At 26.7% G+C, this 17,763-nt stretch overlaps 1 protein-coding gene across 12 annotated transcripts in view; it reads right to left on the reverse strand.

Moving 5' to 3' along the window:
• The window catches only part of LOC123271980, a 105,441-nt gene that overhangs the window by 30,466 nt on the left and 57,212 nt on the right, over positions 1–17,763 (reverse strand). For 10 of the 12 annotated variants that reach the window (XM_044738527.1, XM_044738526.1, XM_044738528.1 and 7 more), the window contains 7 exons: positions 16,242–16,578; positions 11,034–11,435; positions 7,859–8,164; positions 5,930–6,349; positions 3,127–3,171; positions 2,505–2,861; positions 252–781 (listed from right to left, as the gene is read on the reverse strand). In XM_044738527.1, coding sequence (XP_044594462.1) covers positions 252–781; positions 2,505–2,861; positions 3,127–3,171; positions 5,930–6,349; positions 7,859–8,164; positions 11,034–11,435; positions 16,242–16,578 — 2,397 coding nt within the window. The remainder of the gene's footprint in view (positions 1–251; positions 782–2,504; positions 2,862–3,126; positions 3,172–5,929; positions 6,350–7,858; positions 8,165–11,033; positions 11,436–16,241; positions 16,579–17,763) is intronic. The other 2 variants (XM_044738530.1, XM_044738531.1) reach the window with 2 other exon arrangements.

Consider the following 17,763-nt stretch of genomic DNA (forward strand, 5'->3'; position numbering starts at 1 on the left):
GAATTTTTTTCCATTGAACGTAAAGGTTTAATTTGTAAATTTGAGAGAAGCGATATCGCGTCTGTGCCTGTGCAGAGCATGAGAATACGAGGGAGTTGTTTGGACACCGACTTAGTTCCGTCTGGATGAACATTTTTATCAATAAAATTGAATTTATTATTATAATATTATTCTGGTAGATGTGCAAACAATTACAGTAATTGAAAATGAAAATATTTCATGTTAAATTGATAGTTATAAATTATACTTACGTTAATTTAGAATCCTTGGTCGGAGTAACGTCAGCAGGTTCCTCTCTAACTTCCTTTTTAGCATCCTTGGAGACAGAATCCTTGGTGTCGTTTTTATTTTCTTTATTCGCTTCTCTTGCATCTTTAGCGCTAGACGTCGACGAGCTCGTCGTCAGTACACTTGTTGTCGAGGTCGTGGAACTCTGGACGGACGTAACACTCGTGGTGACGACTGAGGGATCACTCGTCGAGGAGGTGGTGCCAGTATTGCTGGTAGTGGTGCTGCTGCTACTGCTGGTGGAGCTCGTTGTCGTCGGGAGAGACGAACTCACAGTCGTCGAAGCTGACGTTGTACTTGTCGCAGTACTTGTCGACGAGGAACTAGAAGAGGTAGTCGTTGTCGTTGTTGATGTCGTCGAAGTTGTTGTCGACGTCGACGCTGCGTTCTGAGGATTTTCTTGGGTTTTCTGTTGCTGCTCACGCTGCAGTCTTGTCGTTACACCTGTCGTTAATATATCTATCGCGCCAATGCTAGAATTACTATTGTTAACCTGTAATTTAATTTAATTAGATTTAGAAATTATTGTTTTTTATGAATTTGTTATTTAACTTAATTAGAGTAGAGCGAAAAAAAAAATTTTTGTTTTAAAATTAAGGGTAGAAATTTAGAGCTTATGCAATAAAAAAATTTTTTTGAATAATTTTTAAAATAAATAATAGTAATAATTAATTTAATATTTTAGTTTTTAAAGAAAATTCTTTAAATTAATTAAAAAAAATTTTTTCTGAACTTTATGGCAATTTTTAAACAAAAAAAAAATAATATGCTTGTTTTTTTTTATTTGAGAGAAAGTTAAATTCAGAATTGTTATATTTTTTAATTTTTAAATAATTTGAAAAATGATCTGTTAAAAAAAAAGTTTTTATTGGAACCAAAAAAAATTAATTGATTATTTGTTTTGAAAATCAATGGGCCACTTTAAAATGTAAGTAAAAAAATTTTTTTACTCAATATTTTAAGGTGGTCCAATGATTTTTAAAATAAACTAGTAAACTTGCAACTTGCTTTATTAAATAATGACTTTTGTTAAATTGCACTGTACTTTCTTAACTATTGAAGTTTTTAAAGATATAAGCTCATCTCGATGTTATACTCATTAAGAGCTTTCATTTGAATACCCACATGTATTTTCATATATTTTTCATATATACATATATATAAAATATATAAATATATGAAAAATTGATGTGGGTACTCAAATGAAAGGTCTCGATGAGTGTAACTCAAGGATGAGCTTATATCGTTAAAAATATCATCAGTGAACAAAATACAATGTAATTGCTTTATTATTCACATTTTTAAAGATATAAGCTCATCCCGATGTTACACTCATCAAGAGCTTTCATTTGAATACCCACATGCATTTTTTATATATTTTTCATATATACATATATATAATATATATAAATATATGAAATATATGAAAAATTGATGTGGGTACTCAAATGAAAGGTCTCAATGAGTGTAACTCAAGGATGAGCTTATATCGTTAAAAATATCATCAGTGAACAAAATACAATGTCATTGCTTTATTATTCACATTTTTAAAGATATAAGCTCATCCTGATGTTACACTTATCAAGAGCTTTCAATTGAATACCCACATGCATTTTGATATATTTTTCATATATACATATATACATATATATAAATATATAAAATATATGAAAAATTGATGTGGGTACTTAAATGAAAGCTCTTGATGAGTGTAACATCGGTATGAGCTTATATCTTTAGAAACGTCAATATTTCACAAGATCCAAGATCTTTTCTTAATTATGTATCTAGAGATAATTTTCGAATGCAGCTTAAACACTTATCATCATAAATTGACTATTGGTGAGAATAATATGAAACCATGAAAAGACACAACTTGAGATCAAGACTTTTCCAAAGATACCAAATTCACCCATAAAAATCCATTTTATCATATAAATAAACCGGCCACAAAATTTTGCTTCTTTTCTTAATAATATAGATAATTTAATTTTTTAATTTTTAAAGAAAAATCTTAAAATGAATGCAAAAAAATTTATATTGCTACTTTGAAAAAAATTAAATTGAAAATGATCATATTTTTTAATTCTTAGATATTTTCAAATATTATCAGTGTAAAAAAAAACTTGTTTTTTTTTTTAAGTTATAATTTCTACCCTTAATGGTAAGAAAAAAAAATTTCGCTCCATCCTAATGATGACATAAATAAAAATTACCTTATTGTTAGGATTATTTCTCGAACTACGTGTCCGCTGTCGCGATTTCCTTAACAACTGTTTATAGTTTTCAGCTTTTTTAGTGAGGTAGTAATGATGCACACAGTCTGCAACAGATTTATGTTCAAGAGATTGAGCTATCGCTCCAAAGTTCTTGGGATGTTGAAGATATTTTTCTTTAAAGAGTTCATGCTCTTCAGGACTCCAGACGTTTATTAGCTTCCGTTCGCTGTGAAGTGCCTCAAGTTCTTCCGGCTGTAGCAGCCCATTACGATTTTGAAAAGCTATTCTTCGTTGCTTTTTGTCCAGGAGTAAAGGCGGAATAACAGCATACGAGCGCATCTTCTTATCCTCCATCTGTAAGTACCCATTATCAACCAAACATTAATAATAATTGCTTACCGGTACTTTTATAATGGTGTTAAATGATGCCCCTCATATTTACTTGGTCTAAAATTTAACTTGGAGGTTTTCCCATTAATAAAAATAATTATTTTTTATTTCACAAGAGAAAAATAATTAATTCTTTTTTTTTTTTATTAATTTATTTTACTGCTATTTGCCATAACAGAAGAGAAGAAAGATGATATTTTAGTGAAAAGAAGAATAGCACGTTACTAACCTGACGGGCAATAATGGCATTTTTTAACTCGGCTGATACTTCTTCCTGGGAAATCAGTAATAGGTAAAGAATCTTCCATGAAGCATCCAAAAGTTAGAATAATTGTCAACAGAACGAAATAATAATCTAAATAGTCAACTAAGAGAAAAATAAATAAAAAAACGCGACTGATTTTTTAAAGAAACTACTAAAAATTCCACTGAATTTTTTCTAAATGATTATTAATTAAGTTATTTATTCTGTAATAAGTCCATCCAACTCCATGACAATCCAGTTGTGTGAGCTATCCGGCGTCTGATCCATAGACTAGTAGAAGACCAGTGAAAAAAATCAATGCTCTAGACTTTGTCCGGAGTCAATAATTTTTTTTTTTAATAACTTTAAGTTCATTTCACTAATTGCAATTTTTTTTTAACCAATAAAAGCTTGTAGTAGTTAATTTAAAGTTAAAATATTCTTGTTAGGTAAGCAAAACACTTCACACGGTGGATTAATTAATTATTTAATTTAATAAAGTATTAAGCTGAGTTAATAAAAAGCCATTATTTTGTTAAGCTATTGCTTGGACAAAAATTTTTTAGAAGCAATAATTATTTTTATTATTATTAAGCAAAAGTTATTACAGTGGATTAAAGGGGAAGTGACGGTAAAAAAAAAAAGGATTTTCGGAAATTTTTTTAACGGAAAATAAAGAAATTTGGGGATCGGATTTTTTTTATTTTATTAATATATTAAAGATTATTACCCTAAATTTTTGTTAAAAAATATTTAATTATTACAAAGTTATTAACAATCTCGTAGAGCTAGATAGAAGGATTTATTAACTATTAATAATTTAATTTATTTGAAGACAATTATTTAATTTATTAAATTTGAATAAATATTTTTTAATATTCAACAAATATGTATTTGGGAGGAAAGTATATTTATTAATAGTTAATAAATATTTATTAATAGTTAACAAATATTTATTAACAATTTATAAATCGTATTTAATAAATAATTTATTAACTGGTAATAAATATTTATTAAATCCTACGATGTTAAAAAATCATTTATTAACAGTTAATAAAGCTTATTAAATATAAACAAATCCTTCTATCAGTGTGATACTGAATTTAGCAAACATCTAAAAATTTTTTAGATTTTTTTTAACAATTAAATTATAATGAAAAAAATTTAGAAAAAAAATTTTACTTGTAGAAATTTTAAAAAATTATAAGTGCGAATTTTTAAAAATATTTTTTTTTTTAATCATTGATTTTTTATGAAAATTTCAAGAATTTTTAGATGTCAACTAATTTCAGTGTCATTAATTATTAATTTAAAACATTTTAAATTGATTAATTAATTTAAATGAATTAATTTTGATTTTAAAGATATTTTTAGCCGGGTTAAAACAAAAAAATAATGAGAAAATTTTCAATCAGTCGCAATTTTTATGAAAATTAAAATTTTTATTGGGTATAATTCAATTTGGGTTTTTATTTTCAGATAATCCGTTTTTGAGTTATCGATGCGACCATGAAGGGGGAAATTTTTTCTAATGCTCTACGAGATTGTTAATAATTTTGTATACTAATAGAAGGATTTTTTTATAGTTAATAAACTTTATTAACTGTTAATAAATGATTTTTAACATCATAGGATTTAATAAATATTTATTAACAATTAATAAATTATTTATTAAATATGATTTATTGAATGTTAATAAATATTTGTTAACAGTTAACAAATATTTATTAACAGTTAATAAGTAATTATTAAGTACAAATTATCAACTGTTAATAAATATTTATTAATGGTTAATGAATATTTGTTAACTGTTAACAAATATTTATTTAAAATAAAAAGCAAAAATAGCCATTTTCTTTTGACACTTTTTATAACTCTATAGCTGGAATAGATGATAATAATTAAATTAACGTTTTTAATATTTAAAAATATAAAAGATAATTATGAGCTGTGATAGAATTTGGTATTTTACAATAAACGTTATTATAATGCAATATAATTAATGCAAATAATTTATAAAGATGGTTTTTGTTTATAAGCAATCTTGATAACATATGACATCGCAAGCGAAACAAATTCTCTCAATAAAATATTCATTAACTGTTAATAAATATTTGTTAACTATTAATAAATATTCTTTCCTCCTAACTAAATATTTATTGAATATTAAAAAATATTTAATAAATTAAATAATTGTCTTAAAATAAATTGAATTGTTAATAGTTAATAATTCCTTATATCAGTGTAATAATTAAATATTTTCTAATAAAAATTTAGGGTAATAATCTTTAATGTACTCTTAATAAAATAAGAAAAATTCGATCCCCAAATTTCTTTATTTTCCCTGTCAAAAAAATTCCCGAAAATCACCTTTTTTTTCGATTGCCACAGTGGTGTTCCCCCTTAAGCTATTAATCCGTAAGTGTTAGAAATAATGAAAAAAAAATAACACAAGCGGATAATTAGTTGGATAAAGTATTAATAGAGGAGTGAAAAAAAGTACCAGGGATAGAAGGATAAATAGGACAGAAGATACATTGACGACATTATCGCGTAGAAGTTCAGTAACGTGCCTTTCTCTTCACTTCTCCCAATTAATCACCTTGAGATAGAAATATTCTTAACAAACAAATAAATTTTGCCTGAACTGGTAATAATACTCCAGCTGTTATCAACCAGCCGCTTTTTTATTATTCTTGACAATTTATTTATTAGAAAATAATAATAATTATTTTCTAATAAAATAATTTCGAAGTTAGAGTTGACAATTAAAAATAAAAATTAATACCTCTTGCTCCTGAAGACCGTCCATTATTTCTTCGAGATCAGCTTCACTCTTAATTCTCGCACCAACCCTGTTGAACCGTTCTTTATCTTCTCTCTGTTTTCGGAGCTCCGGGAATACCTTTTCGAAGAACTCGCGGTTCTTGGTCTCCTTGGACTTCCTCTTCTGCGCGGCCTCCAACCTGTCGATCTTACGGTGCCACTCTTGAACGAGAACCGCGTAAGTTTGGGATTGCTGGAACTGGAGAGCCGCTCGTTCACTGTGCTCTTTTCGTAGCCTCGCTACCAGTCGAGCTTTCATACACGACTGGTGCTTGGTTTTGTTGTCTTGGTAGATCTTGGTATCCGAGGGCTGATTATACAGCGGCAGTCTTACTTCAGGTCCTAATTTATCTAGCAGTCGATGCGCTTCTTCCGCCTTTTTCTGAAAATTTTATTAAACGTTTTTATTTTTGTCTAGTTAATTTACTTAAGTATAATTGAATAGTTACTCAGCAGTGATCAGCAAAAAAAATTATTAATTATATGATAAGTATTTGGGCTGCATTCGAAAATGATCTCTAGATACATAATTAAGAAATTACCTTGTATCTTGTGAACTATTGACATTTTTGAAGATATAAGCTCATCCTGATGTTACACTCATCAAGAGCTTTCATTTGAGTACCCACATACATTTTTGATATATTTTTCATATATACATATATATAATATATATAAATATATGAAATATTGATGTGGGTAGTCAAATGAAAGCTCTTGATGAGTGTAACATTAGGATGAGCTTATATCTTAAAAAATGTAAATAATAAAGCAATGACGTTGTATTTTGTCCACTGATGAGTTTTTTAAAGATATAAGCTCATCCTGGAGTTACACTCATCGAGAGCTTTCATTTGAGTACCCACATCAATATTTCATATATTTATATATATTATATATATGTATATATGAAAAATATATCAAAAATGCATGTGGGTACTCAAATGGAAGCTCTTGATGAGTGTAACATCAGGAAGAGCTTATATCTTTAAAAATGTGAATAATAAAGTAATAACGTTGTATTTTGTCCACTGATGATATTTTTCACGATATAAGCTCATCTTGGAGTTACACTCATCGAGACCGTTCATTTGAGTACCCACATCATTTTTTTCATATATTTATATATATTATATACATGTATATATGAAATATATATGAAAATACATGTGGGTACTCAAATGAAAGCTCTTGATGAGTGTAACATCGAGATGAGCTTATATCTTTAAAAATGTCAATAGTTAAGAAATGACCTTGTATCTTGTGAAATATTAATATTTTTAAAGATATAAGCTCATCCTGGAGTTACCCTCATCGAGAGCTTTCATTTGAGTATCCACATCAATATTTCATATATTTATATATTATATATATGTATATATGAAAAATATATCAAAAATGCATGTTGGTACTCAAATGAAAGCTCTTGATGAGTGTAACATCGGGATGAGCTTATATCTTTAAAAATGTCAATAGTTAAGAAAGTACAGTGCAATTCAACAAAATTCATTATTTAATAAAGCAAAATGTTAATTATTTATAGTTTACAAGTCATGTAGTGACTGCAAGATTGCTAGTTTTTTTAATTTTCACATGTGGAATTTGTTTATTAATTTTTTTTTCATAATAATTTTATTGCTATAAAATTATAAATGAATTTCTAATATCAATTAACTTGTGTTTAATTTTTTCGGCTAATTAGTAATTTTTTAAAATAATCAGTAATACTCTTTATTAATTTTTAGAAAAATTAATCATTTTTTCCAGTTAATTACTAACTTTTTTTTTTATTAATTATTAATTAAAAAAAAATAATAATATAATCAAAATAATTAACAAAAAAAATCGATATTGCTGATCACTGTTACTTAAAAATAAATAATAAACTTACTCTATTTTCAGCATAAATTTTTTGCGCTAATGACTGATGTTTCGGTTGAGACTGTTCCTCAACCGGCCGTTTAAGGCCACTGCTATCCAAAGGTTTACTAGCAGCTTCTTCAAGCTCAACCAGCTTCCTCCTTAGCTTCCCGATTTGAATTTCCCTTTTCGAAATCTCACGATCGACTTTAGCAATCTGCTGCAGTAAATCATCCTTGGTGCTTCGAAACTGGGCATCCTCTTGATTACTTGGCTCCGGTAACGTCGGTGATATCGCTTCCGTTTGAGGGGTGTACGCTCCTGCCGAAGGCTGCTCCTGGCAATAATGTTATCATATAATAATTGCATTAAAATATCCTTATGAGTATCCACCGCTGGTTCGTTGCGAACCACCGGTATCAATGCAGATAAAGCAGAAACAGAACTAAGGGTTGCAAGTTAATCGATAATGAGGGTGGCTTTGCAGATACCGACTGGCAGAATTTACTACAGTCGGAAAAGTTTAAATTTTTATTATTGATAAAAAAAATTCTTGAATTAATTTTTAAGAACTTGAATTTTAAGAGTTTGATCAAGAAAAAAATTTATTTGAAAAAAAAAATAATTTTTTAGTTAACTAAAAAAATTTTAATTATCAAATTTTAGTTCATAATTTAACTAAAAAATTAATTTTATAATATAAAAGATTTTTTGCCAGGCAAAAATTTCTTAATTAAATAGATCATACTCTAAAACAATAATTTTTCTTCTCAAATTAAATTAATTTTTTTCATCAAAATAGTAGATTATTAAAAAAATTACTAAATTTTTGTTTGTAAAAAATTTTATAGAAAAAGAACAGGGAAAAAATTAATTTTTAGAGTAAAAACAAGACCCACGTAGAAAAAACTGCAAATATTACACTTTACACGGTAATAATTAAAACTTTATCTTGTTATAATGCAATGACAATTGGAAATACCAAATTTAATAGTATCAAATGTATTTTTAGTTGCATGAAATTTTAAACTAGAAATTACTTATTATTTTTCAACAGTTATTTATTGATAAATTAATAGTTAATAACTAAATTTTTTAATGATGAATTTTTTCTTTTTATCAGAATAATTTTAACTAGGTATCACTAAATAAAAATTTATTTTTGTGTAATTTTCGAGCTAGAATTTTAGAACTAAGAAATTTATAATTTAAATAATATCTAATAGATGTAAAATGCCGATTTGTGTTCATATAAATAAATAAATAAATAAATAAATAAAATTAAAAAATGTATTCTCAATTGTAAGAATAAGATTTAAAGTATGAACTACTAATTATCGAGAATAATCAATATTCTGTGAATTAGAACAGCTGAACCTGTAATTCTCAAACTTTCAAGCTCAGTTATCGAAATCTATAAAAGAATTCATACGAAAAATTACAATGTGAGATATTAAGTGAGAACAAAATTAAAAGGTTTAAACTTTTTACAATAATAGTAAATCAAAGATTTTAAATGAAACTGTAATAATTTTTGTGTCTCAAAAATAATCTAATTTTTAGAATTTTACACTAGAGAGACTTGTCTAGTATTTAAAACTGCAATAAATTTAATTTTTTAACTTTTTTTTAATAAAATAAATATCACGTTACTAAAACCCAAAAAGGCGTATCTCAAAATTGTCAATTTATGTTAGGATTAGTTAAAAATTTTATTTTAATTTTTTTCAGTGAATTTTCACAAATACAAGTTGGGGTGTGTTAGTATTTCCAATCTCACTTCCAAAAATAATTTTTTCATTAGATCTCGACGTTTTAAGGTTCTTAGAAGCCACTTTTACTATTTTTTTATATACGCCATTTTGGTATTAAATATTTTTTTTATTAGTCAAAAGAGCATATGTCGAAAAAAATAAATTTTTCTTGCGTTTTTCAACCAGATTTTTACTTTTATACACTGAAAAAAAAAAAAAAATTCTTGATTCGAGAGAACCAAAAAAATAATTTTGAAGAGGGTAATTGTCTTGAATCAAGATGAAAAATTCTTGAATCAAGTAAAATTTCCTTAAATTAAGAAAAATTTATTAATTCAATAATTTTTTTACTCAAATCCAGAAGATTGATTTCTTGAAAATTATTTACTTGATTTAAGAATATCGTTTTTTTCTGTGTACATTCTTTAATTGGGGAAAAAAAAATTTTTTATACGCTCTTTTGGGTCTGCAAAGTCAAATTTTGAGACCCACGCTTTTGAATTTAGTAACGTTATATGGGTGATTCTCTGTAAGGATGTTTTTTGCTGTCCCAGGCATTTTTTTATTAGAAAAATTGTTATTTCGTTACTAAAAAAAATTTATTACGAAAGTAAAAAAATATTTCTATTTGGAGCATTGAAAACTAAAATGGAATAAATTTTGGTTTTTTTGCTATAAATTCGTAAATCACGAAATGTCAGTCCCCTGGGCTGTCCCAGTCCCAAAATTATAACTTTAAGATTAAATTATTAAAATTAAATTAAAAAGTCCACAATGTTTATAAACTTAATTAGTTAACTAACAATCTTCTTCAATAAAAAGTACCGAAAATTAATTTGTTTCATTAAATTCATTAAACCAAAGTTTGTCCCAGGCATTTTAAGATCAGTCCCCTGCCAGAAGTTCAAAGCCAAAAAAAAAAATTCAGCGTGTTATTTTACCTTTTGTAAGGTTTATAAGGATCTAATTAGCCTTGAGTTAACAACCATAGGGCTGTTAGCGCTTTATCGGCATTTTATTTAGTGTCAAAGCACCGTTTGTGCTGGAAATATGTGTCTGGGCCACTTCAAAACTCAGTCCCCTGGTAACTATTTTTATTTATAATTTATTTATAAAATTCGATCCATAAGTCTTAATATTATTCTAATTAATGTAAATATTCATTGAGAACTTGAAAAGTTAAATGCATTGAAATAGTTTGCTTGATTTTTCTCAATTTGATAAAAAAAAAACAGTCCCCTGTGATGTTATGTGGCAAATAATACACAAATATCGAAAAAGAAAAAATTAAATCGGCTGTTTATTTATTATGATTAAGCTGATAGTTTTGTAGCCCTTGTTAATTTTTTTTCTAATAAAATAAAAAATAATTTGGTCGGACAATTTTGTACAGATTTAGGACATCCTTACAGAGAATCACCCCCCATATGTTAATATGAAAAAAAAACGCACCCGAATGTCTATCCTGAGCGGTTGAGGAAGCTGGACATGTTCTTGCTTGGTGCAAGGATCAGCAGCAGGAATAGTCTGAGCCATAAGCTGGGACTGAGGCTGGCCTAGTCTAATTTTTTTAAAAGGTGGAGCATCCTGAAGTGTCGCCATTTCAATGGCCTTGCTGGTGTACTGGTCAGGTGTCTGCTGCATGGGCATCAAATTTCTCGGGTTGTTATTCCTCGGGCTGATCATGTACTCAGGGCCGATAGTCAGCTGAGTCGTCGGGGCTCCCGAGGCAGGTGGAAGCAGAGATATTCGTGGACGGTCGCCCCGACTATTGAGGGCGTATTCATTCCCTCCGACACCCCCAACCTGGGACACCGGACTGCTGCCCACGCTTATTGCCACCCTCTCAGATGCCTGCGAATAAAAAAGTACATTATACATTATGCTTCAATTACTTTCTACAGTCTCTCATTTTATTACTGACGAGAAAGGCTTTTTTTTACATTTTTTTTTAACTATAGCTTCTGAAAGATAACTTTTTTCGTCGCTGCATTATTTCAATCAAACGACCGGGGAACAACGAGCAGGAGGAGACGCGAATAACGATCAAACGGGAGTAATAATCGGCAAAACAAGACATACCAGGCTATACTTTATACTTCTTCTTATCACGCGACCGTCAAATTATATCGTCGGAGACTTTACTTTTTTTTTTTTTTTTTTTAAGAAGGATTCGCTTCAACAAAACTGCTATAATGATAAACTGGAATAATTCAATGTTACTTTTCGTGTGAATTGTGAACTGCGATTTCATTAATCACGCGATAGGTCTCTAAAATATTTTTACTTTTTAATATAAAAAATTTTTAATTGAAGAAATTTCTTCTTGGAAAATTTTTGGTAATTTTATTGAAAAATTTTAAATTAAATCAATGGTACTTTTTATAGAAATTGTTTATTTAAATTTTATTAATTAAGCGATAAGGAGTAAACATTTCAAAATTAAAGAAATTTCTTCTTGAAAATTTTTAAAATATTTATTAATTTTTTAATAAAAAATTTTCTTCATTTAAAAGTCTAATTAAGTCAATTTTTTAATTTCAATTATAAGCTAAAATTTCATTGATCAAGGGATAACTCCTTAGAATATTTTCATTTTTTACTACAACAAATTTTTGAATAGAAATTTAAAAATTTTTGAAATTGAAGAAATTATGTTATGTTAATTATGCAAAATAAAATTTTGCTTTATTAAATAATGACTGTTGTTAAATTGGACTGTACTTTCTTAAATATTGACGTTTTTAAAGATATAAGCTCATCCCGATGTTACACTCATCAAGAGCTTTCATTTGAGTAGCCACATGCATTTTTGATATATTTTTCATATATACATATATATAATATATATAAATATATAAAAAATTGATGTGGGTACTCAAATGAAAGGTCTCGATGAGTGTAACATCGGGATGAGATTATATCTTTAAAAATGTCAATATTTCACAAGATAAAAGGTCATTTCTCAATTATGTATTTTGAGATAAAGCATTTTCGAATGCAGCCTAAATACTTATCATAATAAATTGACTATTAGTGAGAATGACATGAAACCTTGAAAAGGCACCAATCCAAGTCAAGACCTTTCTAATGATACCAAATTTAACCAGAAATACCCAATTTATCATATAAATACATTGGCCACAAAATTTTTCTTTTTCTCTTTATAATATAGATTTATTAATTTTGAGGAAAAATTTTTGTTCTTTTAAAATTCGAATAAAGTCAATTGTAATCTACAATTTTATTAATAAAGCGAAAATTCTTTAAAATATTTTCATCCTTTAACACAAAAAAATGAAGAAATTTCTTCTTGTCCTTTTAAAAAACTAGTACATTAAGTAACTAGACGTAACGGGATACATGTAAATAATCTAAAAAAAACATGTTTGACCAGATTAGACTTTTTTTAGGCAGAAAATTGCTGGGTGCATCGGTGTGGATTCCAGTAGAGTTTGCGCGACTAAAAACCACTGGCGATCAATGGAGGGGAGAGGAAGCCGCAACAACAATCAGACCGAGTGTACGGGTATTATATGAGTAGAGGGATGGAGATGGATACCAGCCGCCAAGAAAATACAACTTTCACCCGTGCTCGCCCACGCGAATGGTTGCCTTTTTTATCGAAAACTCGTGTCTAAGTCTATCAACGGCAACCACTCGTCTACGCACTATTGTCGCTGGTTTTTATTTTCTTTGCGGTCATTCAAGCACATTCTCTTTTATTTATAAATATCTAAAAAAAAATTACCGTTAATTATAGTTTATAGTTTATATTTTATGATTAACACAAGTCGAATCGCTGCTAAGTTTTATACACTAAAAAAAAAAAAAAAACTAAGTTTTATTTAAATAAGAGAAAAATTATTGAATGAAAAAAATTATTTTGAAGAGTTTCATTATTTTAAATTAAGAAAAATTTATTAATTAAAAATTTTTTCTACTTAAATAAAAATGAAACTTTTAAAATAATTATCTTCATTAAATTTAATTTTTTTTCTGTATAAATATCAAAAATTTTAATTGATAAATTTATCTTCGCAATTAATTTTTTTTTTTTTAAATCTAATCTTAAAAAATTTTTTATTTTTACATTCATTAATTAATTTTTTTTTAAATTGCAAGAAATTAATTTTAAAAAATTTTTTATTTGGTCAAAAGACCAAAAAAAAATATATAGTTAAATTAACGTGCGCGCGCATCCGCCATTTTGAAAAAAAAAGACTCCATCTTGTTAAGCGCAGCCTTAAAAATACAAAACAAAGTTTTTAGGCGTTTTTCTTCATTAAAATACCGGTAAAAACGATTTTAATATAACTTTGATGACTGGTACTCTAAAAAAAGAGTGAATTTTAATAATATAACCTCATTAATTGTATTTTTCACTAACAGCGATCGGACCTCGTTAATCTGAAAAAGTGAAACAGAATAATTACTATTGAGTTGACAATAAAACGAACTAAAGTATTCTCATCAATAATTGCATTTTAATGGGATTAAAATTAACATAAAGTTACAATTAAATTTGATTAATAGGGAGGCAGAGAATGAGTGGTACTGACTAATTCATTTCCCAAACGAGGTTTGAAAATTTTATTTGATTGAGCGGGAGTGAAGCTATATAAATAATTTATTGAAATAAAATTAAGAGACAATCGATCATTTTTGATTTTTTTAATCAATAAAAATTATGAGTGAAAAAATATTTTTTAAAAATTAAACTTAGAATTTTTGAAATTTTCTACATGACAAATTTTTTGTTTTAACTTTTATGAAAATTAATTTAGCAGATATTTTTAAGAAATAAATTATGGCAGAAAAATTGACGTAGAAATTTAAAAAAATTAAAAATGCAATTTTTTTATAATAATTTTTTGGAAAAAATTTATTTGTTAAAAAATATTAAGAAATGGTTAAGTGACTGCTTCCTTTAATATCATTTAGTTTTTTTATAAAATAATTTTTTCAGTAATAAAATTTTCAGATGTCGGGTAATTTAATCTATACTATTAAAAGAATAAGAAAAATTTTGTTTCCTGGATAATCATATGATAAAATGGGTTTTTCTAATGAAATTTATTGTCATTGCAAAGATCTTGACTTGAATTTGTGCCTTTTCCAGGTTTCATTTCATTCTCACCAATAGTCAATTTATTATGATAAGTATTTAGGCTGCATTCGAAAATGCTCTATCTCGAGATACATAATTAAGAAATGATCTTTTATCTTGTGAAATATTGATATTTTTGAAGATATGAGCTCATCCCGATGTTACACTCGTCGAGACCTTTTATTTGAGTACCTATATCAATTTTTCATATATTTTATATATTTATGTATATGAATATATGAAAAATATATGAAAATGCATGTGTGTACTCAAATGAAAGCTCTTGATGAGTGTAACATCAGGATGAGCTTATATCTCTAAAAACGTCAATAGTTAAGAAAGTACAGTGTAATTAAAAAAATATCTTGTGAAATATTGACATTTTTAAAGATATAAGCTCACCCCGACATTACACTCATCGAGACATTTCATTTGAGTACCTATATCGATTTTTCATATATTTTATATATTTATATATATATGAATATATGAAAAATATATGAAAATGCATGTGGGTACTCAAATGAAAACTCTTGATGAGTGTAACATCTAGATGAACTTATATCTTAAAAATGTCAATAATTAAGAACTGACTTTGCTATCTTGTCAACTAATGATATTTTTAAAGATATAAGCTCATCTCGATATTAGACACTTTGAGACCTTTCATTTGAGTACCCACATCAATTTTCCATATATTTTATATATTTATGTATATGAATATATGAAAAATATATGAAAATGCATGTGTGTACTCAAATGAAAGCTCTTGATGAGTGTAACATCAGGATGAGCTTATATCTCTAAAAACGTCAATAGTTAAGAAAGTACAGTGTAATTAAAAAAATATCTTGTGAAATATTGACATTTTTAAAGATATAAGCTCGGCCCGACATTACACTCATCGAGACCTTTCATTTAAGTATCCACATCAGTTTTTCATATATTTATGTATATTATATATGTATATATGAAAAATATATCAAAAATGCATGTGGGTACTCAAATGAAAGCTCTTGATGAGTGTAACATCAGGATGAGCTTATATTTTTGAAAACGTCAGTATTTAAGAAATTACAGTGTAATTTAACAAATATCTTGTGAAATATTGACAATTTTAAAGATATAAGCTCACCCTGACATTACACTCATCGAGACCTTTCATTTGAGTACCCATATCAATTTTTCATATATTTATATATATTATATATATGTATATATGAAAAATATATCAAAAATGCATGTGGCTACTCAAATGAAAGCTCTTGATGAGTGTAACATCGGGATGAGCTTATATCTTTAAAAACGTCAATATTTAAGAAAGTACAGTGCAATTTAATAAAAGTAATGTAATAAAACAAAATTTTAATTTTTCATAATTCACAAATCTCAGCAGTCACGTAGTGACTGCAAGGTCGCTAGTTTTCATAAAATAAAAATTCGGTGATTGAAACTTAATTCTCATAATAACATCATTATCCTGGAATAATGGAGGTAGAGGTATCATATTTTAGTATATTTATGTATTATTTATAAATGAATATACGTACATTGGGGGTAGTATTTCTATAGGGATCTCTGGTGTAAGCCGCGGCTCCCGGTGGAGGTGGCGTCTGATTGACAGGAGCGGACGGTGCCGGTGGCGGTGGTGGAGGCGGATAAGAGTGTACATAGCGAAGAGTACTGGGCACTGGCACGGTGACGTAATTACTGCCGGCAGAACCAGTGACTACCCCTGTTACGCCAGAAACACTTCCGCTCCCGGGTGGACCCACTGCCCCTCCAGACGATGGTGTGCTTGGTGCACCCTGGCCGCCGTAACCGCCGCCTACTGTTCGGGGTGACACCGGACTGCTGCTCTTGATGTTTATGTAATTCTGGGTAGGCCTGCAACAATTCCATAATAATTAATCGTGTTATTCATTTCACTTTCAATTATTAATAATTGATTATTATTGAGAGCTAGAGAATGTTTTAATTACTCTGCATTCTTTTATTTTATAATTTTTTGGATAATTTAAATTTATTTGATGGATTATTGAAAATTTGCTGGTTTAAATTATTATTAATATTGATTTTAGTTTATTTATTTTATGTGAAGAATTTTTAATTAAAATTTAATAATTATTATAATTTATTAATGGAGGGATTTATTAATATTTAAAAAGCTTTATTAAATTTTAATAAATATTTATTAAAAAATTATTTATCAAATATTATATATTAATTTAAATAAAGAGTGAAAAAAAATTTTTATTTAGATTTTTTAAATTTAAATTAATCATTTTTTTTTCTAAAAAAAAAAAAATTATAAAAATTGATAATTACAGATTGAAAAATTGTTTTATAGAATAATATAAATTAAGAATTGCATTATACTTAATAAATTATTTTTAAATAAATTAATTTGTTGAAATTTATTTTTTCAGCGCGAAAAGTATAAAAATTATAGAAGCAAACACAAGAATAAAATTTCATTAAAAATATCTGAAATTTTTATCTTACACATTAAAGAATTTTTTAATATTTAATAAACTTTATTAATTATTATTAAATTATTTTGTAATATCAAATAATTAAAATATTTATTAACATTTACCAAATCTTTTATTAAACGCCATTTATTTACAATTAATAAATATTTTTTAACTGTTTATAATAAGTTTAATATTTCTTTCTAAAAAAATATTTATTAAAAGTTAATAAATAATTGCTTTTAATTAATAATTTAATAAATTGATTTTAAACAAATTAATTGATTAAAAATTAACAAATCTTTTATTAAAGATCATAAATTTAGAGTTAATAAATTTTTTTTTAAATTGTTAATAATTTGAATATTTCTTTTCAAAAAATATTTATTAAAAGTTAATTAATAATTGTTTTTACTTAACAATTTAATAAATTGTTTCCAAACAAACTAATTAATTAAAAATTAACAAATATTTTATCAAACGCTATAAATTTATAATTAATAAATTTTTGTTTTATTTGTTATTAATTTAAATATTTCTTCTCAAAAAATATTTATTAAAAATTAAAACAAAATTATTTTTACTTTACAAATAAACA

This window comes from Cotesia glomerata, linkage group LG9 (assembly GCF_020080835.1).
Source record: "Cotesia glomerata isolate CgM1 linkage group LG9, MPM_Cglom_v2.3, whole genome shotgun sequence".
Classification (NCBI taxonomy): Eukaryota; Metazoa; Arthropoda; class Insecta; order Hymenoptera; family Braconidae; genus Cotesia; species Cotesia glomerata.